The 10000-nt window shown below is 36.6% G+C and overlaps 1 protein-coding gene across 2 annotated transcripts in view; it reads left to right on the forward strand.

Annotated features, from left to right (window-relative positions):
- Nucleotides 1-10000, forward strand: part of lrrc3ca (leucine rich repeat containing 3Ca) — a 17193-nt gene that overhangs the window by 3600 nt on the left and 3593 nt on the right. Inside the window, exon 2 of one of the 2 annotated variants that reach the window (XR_011017377.2) lies at nucleotides 5510-6807. Coding sequence is in view for 1 of the 2 variants with exons in the window: in XM_005156100.6 (XP_005156157.1) it covers nucleotides 5601-6401 (801 nt within the window). In the remaining variant the exon portion in view is untranslated. Of the gene's footprint in view, nucleotides 1-5509 lie in introns of both variants that reach the window. The other variant, XM_005156100.6, reaches the window with a different exon arrangement.

The following is a 10000-nucleotide window of genomic DNA, read 5'->3' on the forward strand; positions in this document are numbered from 1 at the left end:
GTCATTTAATCCATTGTAGTTCAGCTCTGTCAAAGCTTTTATCCTTCTTTCCTTTCCCACCCATGAACTTTTTATTCTCTTCATGCTTTTCTGTGTAGTCTTGTTTGAGAGAATGGACACAAATCTTTTTTAAAAACTCATAGACAAGTTTAAGACAAAAATATCTATGTCTATGATAAACTTCTTAAGAAGTGTGTCTTTTTAAAAAATGCAAAAATGTAATAATGATTCAGTTAAAGGAGAAATAATGTTTTATCACATATGATTCTGTCGTTTGTGACTTTATTATTCATTGTGTTAACAGCGTTTACATCTTTTTATTTCTTGATCCATTCTCTATGGGTACTTTGGGCTTTCATTGCAGGGTCACATCAGTTTTCTCCCCCAAAATGTTCTGTCCTGAACCTTTTAACCTCATTTTTCATCCTTCTCTTCTTTCTTCTCTTCTGTAATGTAAGACTCGCTCCTCAGATTCTCTTGTTTCCTCTCTTGTTCTCTCTGTTGAATCATGTAAACATCCTGTGTGGTTTCTCCTCACCCCCTGCATGCTACCCTCTCATGTCTTGTTTCAACCTTTATTCTGTCCGTCTCTCCATTCTGCTGCCATTGAGATTTTATTGATTTTGTTTTGCATTCTAGCTCTCTCAGTAAAAAGTGTTTGCAGATATCTGCTTTAGGTCATAGTTGTTGCCTTCTTTCGCTGTCCATTTCTTCTTATGTGTCCAGCTTAGACTCTCTCTTGCGAAAATGTCATGACAGAACCTTGTTGTGGTACAGCCTTTCCAAGGGGCTTGTGAATCTTATCCCTCTCCTTCACCCCTTTACTCTTTTTTTTAGGTCATCATTCCCCACTTTCAAAAAAGAAAACTTTATGAAACAGCAAGGTTAAAATAAATCACTTTTCTTTTGAACATGGGTAAATAGATGTCTTGTTTTTTTCTTTTTTTGGCAAGGGAATGCTTCGGTCACTGAAGCATGAAAGCTGAGCTAATGCCTTCCTTTCGCTCTCTCACTCTTTCTATCTCCCGTCTTTAGCCTTCAGTTAAGGATCTATTTGCCTGGCATTTCAGCTGCTTTTGTAGTCTAGAACGTCTTATTCCCCCCTCCCTTTAACAAACAGTCGCTTCTTTAGGAGACTCCCACTCGTTATGTGATACTAAAAGGTACTTAGAGATCGATTTCATTTTTAATCTGCGTAAGTGGACAGTGGCGGGTCCGCTACCATTTGTCAACTGCAAACCCACAGACTTTCTGACACATTCTGGATGTGTTGTTTGAGCATTCAGAATTATACACCAGATAGATGTGCTGTAATTCTAATATATTCTTCTTCTTTTTTTTTTTTTTTTTTTGGTAAACTGTAGGCTTGAAACCATTTTTTTTTACTGCGGTTAAGGTTGAAAATTATTGCAGCCAATCAAGGGAGCTGCCTTCTGAAGCATGTTGCTCTGAAGATTTGTAAGAGGATAGCTGCTTCTTATATGCTGCTAATATATTAATGAGCAAAGGTGGGAAGCTATTTTTAGATGGTCGCACAAAAAAAATTTAAAAAGTGTGAATTAAAAAAGTTGATCATCTTTGTCTGCTCGTCAGACAAAAAAAGCTTCATTTCAGGTGAAACTATTAATATGGATTACTGACCACAATGCTGCTAGGATTAAATATCTAAAATGGCAACCACAGTTCAAATAGCAGGCAGTGTTCCTTGCCTTCCCTCTCTTGTACTGTACATCATTTAGGCTTTTCCATGTGCAATATTTAAGACTACCAGTACTGGTGCTAAGACTAAGTTACAGTTTTTCTTAGTCGCTTTGGTACATTTCTCAGATTGAATTTCTCAAAACTACACTGAAAAAAGCGTTGCAAACTGTAGCAAACAATTTATTTGTGTTGAATTTAAACAAACAAATTAAATGTAATAATGTCCAACTTAATTTGTTTGTATAAATTCAACACAAATAAATTTTTTACAACCACTTAACGTAAAAATTGAGTAAATCCAAGGAACTAGCTTTGAATAATTTTTTTTAGTGTACCTGTTCAATCGTCACGTCACTGTGCACATCAAAACATTATTTCTCATTTCTTTGAACAAGCTGCAAATGCTTTGGTACAATCATGCAAACAGTTATGTAGAATTCTCTGCTGTTTCCTACATTATCAAATACTTATGACATGTTGATTAAAATGCATTATTGGTCTCTGTTGAATAGTCTCAACCCCCACAACATTTAGGCATTAGTTTATAACATTATTTACATGCAGAATGGTTAAATAAGTTGCCATAATACTATGTCATAAAGTTTTTCACTAGACATTCTTTCTAAATCTGTTCTGAATTGGTAAAATGCTATGAATCCTAACTTTCTCTTACGAATGTGAATTTCAAAGGAGGTTGTCACGTTTCTCTATTAGTTTTGTTGTTGCTGCTGTTTTTTTTCTTCTTCTTTGTGCTATGCAGTGCTGTATTTTTCTTTCTGTATCACAATGACATGACCTGCACACTCAGAAATAAAGGTACGCTAGCTGTCTCTGGGGTGGCACCTTTACAAAAGGCATACATTTGTTCTTAAAGGGTCCATATTGGTTCTTCAAAAGTACATATTAGTACTTAAAAACATTAACAGTACCTAACAACACTATTTATATTTGCACAACAGTTAATGCATTTCTCAAAACAATTAGTCATTTGTGCATATCATAGTAGCAGTTTCTCATTCCTTCCAACAAATTGCAAATGCTTGCACTAAATGCAGTGATGTCTAACTTTACTTTAGTTTTCAAATGGCTGTGTACATAGTATCTAGTGCTGTCTTGAGCATTTTCAGGAAGTGTCACTAAAATCTGACTTTATTTAATTGGAAAAATGTACAGAGTAGTAAACTGTCATGATAAAAACCTGACAAAGCCATTTGACTATCTTGATCATAAACAATGATGTCCGGACTTTTCATCTTGATGACACTGACACTTTCATTGACATCAATACTTGCTTTTGAGGAATGAGCTATCCATTTTGAGCATGTGACATGCTTTTGCGGTTATTATCTAGGTTTTGGAGATTGTACTAAGTGTTTTGAGAAATGCATTAACTGTTGTGCAAATGTAAATAGTGCTGTGAAAAATGCACCGAAGCCACTGAGAAAAACTGTAAATGCCTAGATGGATGGATGGATGGATGGATGGACGGACGGACGGACGGACAGAAAGATAGATAGATAGATAGATAGATAGATAGATAGATAGATAGATAGATAGATAGATAGATAGATAGATAGATACTAGGAAAACATCAGATGAATAAAAGTGTACCTATTGTAAAATCATGGTAGTCCAGTCAGTCTCAGCAATTAGAGAGAAGGGTACATAATTGTCTGCCTCACTTAGGCATTTAGCATTCTTTTGCTGGGATTATCTGTGTATATAATTGGGAGTGATGTTCATTCATTCATTCATTTTCTTGTCGGCTTATTCCCTTTATTAATCCGGGGTCGCCACAGCGGAATGAACCGCCAACTCATCCAGCAAGTTTTTATGCAGCGGATGCCCTTCCAGCCGCAACCCATGTCTGGGAAACATCCACACACACATTGTGTGATGTATAACTTGATACTTAAATAACAGAAGAATTCTCTAAAGACGTGTTTAAAGCTGGTCACATCATACTTGAGCAGAGCAAAGTTTAGTTCATGAGGGAGTAGTCATAAGATGCACTGATGGAGAAATTGTAAGTTAACAAACTTTAATTGTATGGAATTGCTAATTTTTCAAAGGGCATTAGAATAACTTCACCACATATCATTGGGCTAACTGCACATGAAAAAAATCACCAATTTAGTCAAAATCTATTAAATTTAAAAGAGCGCAAAATTCAGAAGGCATGTTTCCTCCGGGTGCTCCGGTTTTCCCTACAAGTCCAAAGACATGTGCTATGGGTGAATTAGATAAGCTAAATTGCCCATAGCTTATTAGTGTGTATGGATGTTTCCCAGTGATAAGTTGCAGCTGGAAGGGTATCCGATGTGTAAAACACATGCTGGATAAGTTGGCGGTTCATTCTGCTGTGGCGAGTCCAGATTAATAAAGGGACGAAGCCGAAAAGAAAATGAATAAATAAATGTACTTATTGTGTAAATATGTTTTTACATTATACTTATGTTTGATTAGATAACTGAATAAAATTACAATAGTAATTAATTTCTGTAATTACATTAAAAATTACATTGTTGAACCTCCCTTACACCAAACCTTTCTCTAACCCATACCCATATCCCGCCTCAAGAGCATTAGATGTGTTCTGCAATACATTATGAACACATTAAGTACATTGTATTTTTATTTTGATGTAAGTAAATAGTAGTTTAATCCACTTAATAAAAAGTGTGACCAAAAAGGTTACTAAACCCACAGGGAAATAATAATAGATAAATCACTTTTGCTTTGAGAAACAGGTACACAATTTCCATCATTAATTTAAAACTGAAAGGTTAGAGCATCTGTTAGCTTATTAATTTTAATTTCTGGGCTTTATGGTTTTGGGAGCCGTGCATGTACAATTATGTGTACGTATGTCTGTATACACTACTAATTATAAGTAGGCTTTAAGTGATGTAATTCATTGTAAGTTAATTATTACGTGCAAATCCTTTTACCACAAGAGATCAGTAAAGCAATCCTGCAAGAGATGGAAAGAAAAACTAATTAAAACATGACATGAATATTAATAGTACTAAATAAGCCTAGACAATGTAAATAATATTGTCAATATTTCTAAATTGATTTGGAAGTGATGCTCTGAATTCTCCTAACCTTCAATGCAATATCCATCCATACAGTTATATATATATATACAGTTGAAGTCAGAATTATTAGCCCCCCTTTGAAATTTCTTTTCGTTTTTTAAATATTTCCTAAATGATGTTTAAAAGAGCAAGGAAATTTTCACAGTATGTCTGATAATATTTTTTCTTCTGGAGAAAGTCTTATTTGTTTTATTTCGGCTAGAATAAAAGTAAATTTTTCAAAAAAACAATTTAAGGACAATATTTTTAGCCCCTTTAAGCTATATATATTTTTTTACAGAACAAAGCATCATTATACAATAACTTGCCTAATTGCCCTAACCTGCCTAGTTAACCTAATTAACCTAGTTAAGCCTTTAAATGTCGCTTTAAGCTGTATAGAAGGGTCTTAAAAAATATCTAGTCAAATATTATTCACTGTCATCATGGAAAAGATAAAATATATCAGTTATTAGAAATGAGCTATTAAACTATTACGTTAAGAAATGTGTTAACAAAATCGTCTCTCTGTTAAACAGAAATGGGGGGGGAATAAACAGGGGGGCTATTAATTCTGACTTAAACTGTATATATATATATATATATATATATATATATATATATATATATATATATATATATATATATATATATATATATATATATATATATATATATATATATGTATTTTTTTTCGGTTTAACTGGTTGTGTTCTTTAATCTTCTAGGCTTTCAATCAGTTGGGGACTTTGATGTTGTGTACAGCCCCCGGAGAAGACACAGGTGGTACTCCAAAGGGATTATGCCCACTGTCCGACAATGTTGCTACCCTCAGGTTGGCTGCTTCGGCATTCTGTGGTCATGTGGTTACTGTTTCACAGCTTTGTGCTGATGACACTGTGTTTCCACCATGCTGCAACGTCTTGCTCCAAAGGATGCTACTGTTCAGACAGTGAGGGCTCATTTGATGGTAAAACTATGCGTTGCAGCAACCTGCACCTCACTGAGATCCCTCAGGACATTCCTAATGACACACGACGCCTCTACCTGGACTACAACCTACTAACCAGCATCCCTGCCAATGCTTTTCATGATCTTCCACTTCTAGCTGAGCTCGATCTTTCCCATAATGAACTGTCTTTGCTTGAACCTGGAGCCTTTAGAGGCTTAACAGCCTCTCTAAAGTTTCTGGATTTGTCATCCAACCAGCTTAAGACTCTGGACCCTGATGCCTTTGACAGTGTTCGAGCAAGATCTAACCTCACTGGAAACCCCTGGCACTGTGACTGTAGGCTGCAGACAGCCCTTCCTCGTCTGGACCTAGAGCCTGTTTCTTTGACTGGTATTGTCTGCCAGACATTTGAACCCTCAGACGCTGGAGCCCAAGGTGTGCCTTTCCTGCTGGCCAAAGACCTGGACCTGTGTGTGGTGCTCAAAAAGACCACGGATGTGGCCATGTTGGTGACCATGTTTGGATGGTTCACCATGGTCATCTCCTACCTGGTCTACTATGTGAGACACAATCAGGAAGATGCCAGGCGCCACCTGGAGTATCTCAAGTCTCTGCCCAGCAGGCAGGGCAAGTCTGAGGAGTCTTCCACCATCAGCACTGTGGTATAGCGCCAGACCAAGTGCTCATGAGATGTGGGGGAAGCTTCTCAGGCTGCCAAATGGCAATGGGCACACTGGGCAACCTGTCTCTAAAGAATAAATCAGATTAAACCTTTTGGAAATGTCTTTCTACTCCTGGAATCAAAGACAACACATTACTACTCAGGATTGATCAGCACCCTCCCAAAGAGCCAGGAAGAAAATCTTATATAGGATCTATAAAATCTTGGCCAGTAGTCAATTGTCCACAACTAGAAAATGTGAAACAGATGATGCAGAGGGAGAAACCCTCCACATGCTGATGGACAGGGATGGCTAGAGACAGAAGAAGGGAAATCACAGGGGCCATCTAATCCAATTCAGATGAATAATTGATTCAGAAATGGCCAAGCTTGAGGCTCATCTTGACTAAGAGGTTTGTCTGCTCGGCACGCTTTTAAAGGAGGCGTTGTGTTTTTTCTTTTCTCTGTAAGATCCCCATTTGGCAGGCAACGCATGGAGCATAAAGCACTCGTACTGGGTATTTACAAAAAGTGCTGTTATTGTCCCTGCAGGAAACATCAAATTTTTACAGAGCAACACATTCTTGCATGCATCAATGATTTTTCAGCAGTATCAGTGAACATAGTATACAAACTGTGCAAAAATATAAAGCACTGTGGTTTGCTTCGATTCTCAGTGGCTGGGTTTTTATGGGAGCACAGCAAATGGTGAGATTTTTAACGAGTTCTGCAGCAGTAATGACGTTGTGACTTGAAAAATCAGGTTGGCTTGTTATTTTCGTGATCAGCCAAGTAAGATAAATCACTGTTAAAGTCGTTCTTAGCGGGGGATGGGCGGAATATAAAAAGCGTTTCCTTAAATCTTTAAGATAATGAGAATATGTTGACCGCCGCATGGTGTGTTTGCACTGTAAACTGGAGCTTTTGTACGTTACATACAATAGTTGTATTTGTTCAGTTTCTTATGTGGAGTGCCAGGAAGAATAATTCAGAATGTCTGCCAAGATCAGTCAGTTAAAATCGACCTCAGCCTGTGTGATTTAATAGCTTCAAATCTTGGTCACACCATCAAATTTAGACATAGAGATTTATCCTATTCAAAAGTCTTTGATGGATATGTCATGGAATTCATCAGAATAGTCCAAAGTCTAATGTGATGTCTACCAAGTCATTTTAAGGTACCATATGTCCATAGTTATAATTGTGTGTAAACATTACAAGACAGATCACTCGGTTAGTCAGCTGAAATTCAGGTGCGGTTGTAAGTGTGCACATAAGCATTGGGTTAATATAAAAGAAAGAAAGAAAGAAAGAAAGAGAAGTATTAACATTAGTTAATACTTTATGTAACAAACAAACTTTTTGTAACTTAAAGGTGCAGTAGGTGATCTGCCACAATGTCGGTTAGCATAATACTGTAGATTTTACACAGTCCTTCCCCTGCCTTCCAAAGCCACGCCTTTGAAACACGAGTGTGCGCACCTTAAAGATGACAAGTCTGCTAAGGGCTCGCATATATTCTGTGCATATAATCTATTCGTAACAACAAAATCTACATCATCTCTGCATGACTAAAAGAGTTTTAAAACATAACATTACCTGTCAAACAGAAATACTTCAGCCATGGTGTCATCCTTCATTCAGCTTGCAAAAATAACTTCAACATTGGTTCAGGATTTGAGAAAGTTTTGATTGAGCGTTTGTTTTGCTCTCTTTGTCTCTCGTGTGCATGTGCGTGCCCACGCCAATGGCAAATCTGCATGAAAGACTGCAGTTGTTCAAATCTACATTTGTTGACAGTTTGAGCTGCTTATCAGAATTATGGGAGAGGTCTGACCGACAGTATTCAATATGGATGAACATAGTTTTATGCCTTAGCCAGAATATAAAAACACATATAAATACACTTAGATTATTTACTTTAATCGGTACTATAGGAATATGGGCAAGGCAGTGGCGCAGTAGGTAGTGCTGTCGCCTCACAGCAAGAAGGTCGCTGGGCCGCTGGTTCGAACCTCGGCTCAGTTGGCATTTCTGTGTGGAGTTTGCATGTTCTCCCTGCCTTCGTGTGGGTTTCCTCTGAGTGCTCCGGTTTCCCCCACAGTCTAAATACATGCGATACAGGTGAATTGGGTAGGCTAAATTGTCCGTAGTGTATGAGTGTGTGTGTGGATGTTTCCCAGAGATGGGTTGAACTTGCTTGATAAGTTGGCGGTTCATTCTGCTGTGGCGACCCCGGATTAATAAAAGGACTAATAACAATAAATAATGGAAACAGCTCAAACCAAGACCGCAAAGCACTTCAAAGAGTTGTGCGTTTAGCTGAGCGCATCTCAGGGTCTGCTTTCCCCTCCTTGCAAGACATCTATATTAAACGCTGTAAGAATAGAGCTGTTAAAATCTGTAAGGACTTAAACCATCCTGACAATTATCTATTCACTTTGTTTCCATCTAGAAAACAATTTCGTAGCTTGATGGCAAAAACTGAGAGACTTTGGAGGAGTTTCTTTCCCCAGGCCATCAGGCTACTAAATTCTAACCCGGTGTTACACATTACGTGATTTTTTCGTATTTATCATTGTAGTAGTCATATTCATAAGTACATCATATTGCTGCTATTCTTATTACCTTGTATAATTTTTTGCACATCTTTTTTTGCACGTTTTTTCTTTTTCTTCTTTTTCCTTAATATTTAATTTTTTGTTTATCTATACCTGTATATCTCTGGAGCGGACCTGACCTACATTTCACAGCTGGTCATACTTTGTATAACTATGTATGTGACAAATAAAACTTGACTTGACTTGACTTGACAATAATTATTAGGGACTAATAATAAAGGGAAGCCAACAAGAAAATGAATGATATAGGAATATGGACACTTTCAACCAGCATAAAAAAATCTGAAGACAATCACCTACTGCACCTTTAAGATTGATTAATAAATGCATCACAAATAATTAATTTTTTTTCCGGATACTACAGTACCTAACCTTATTATAAAGGGTCCTTTTGTTTTAGCAACAAAAAATTAAAAGTGTAGTTTTTCTTGTTTGCTTGACAGTATCAAAATATTGGAGTGCCAACTAGGCACTGTTTTGAGGTCTTGGTGATGAAGGATGTGTTCATTTCATTGATCTTGGCACTGTTTAGGAATAATAAATGTCATACTGAAAATGACAGGCAAACCTTATTTTCATCTGTAATACTTTTTTTTTATTATGGATTCCACACTTTTACCCTGTTCATTACCTGGTTTACTAAACAAAATAAAAACAAAGAAATGACATAAATAATGGAAATGTCTGAATGTAATCCAAAGCTCAGTGGATTGTTTGCAATATGTCAAACACAACCTTGGTCATTTTGCATGCTTTGAAATATGAATACTGTTCATATTATCTATAAACTCACAACAAAAGTAAACAGAGCAAAAAAAGCTAAAAGGTTGCATTTATAGTTTAAAAAAAAAGACATTATTTTAGTGTACAATGTGCATACTAATTATTTCTGGATAAAGCTGTTTCCAATTTCTTTTTATACATACCTACACTTTGCTGCCTTGACACCTCTGAAAACCCTAAAATGACTGTAAAATATGACGAG

Source organism: Danio rerio, chromosome 12 (assembly GCF_049306965.1).
Source record: "Danio rerio strain Tuebingen ecotype United States chromosome 12, GRCz12tu, whole genome shotgun sequence".
NCBI classification, from domain to species: Eukaryota; Metazoa; Chordata; class Actinopteri; order Cypriniformes; family Danionidae; genus Danio; species Danio rerio.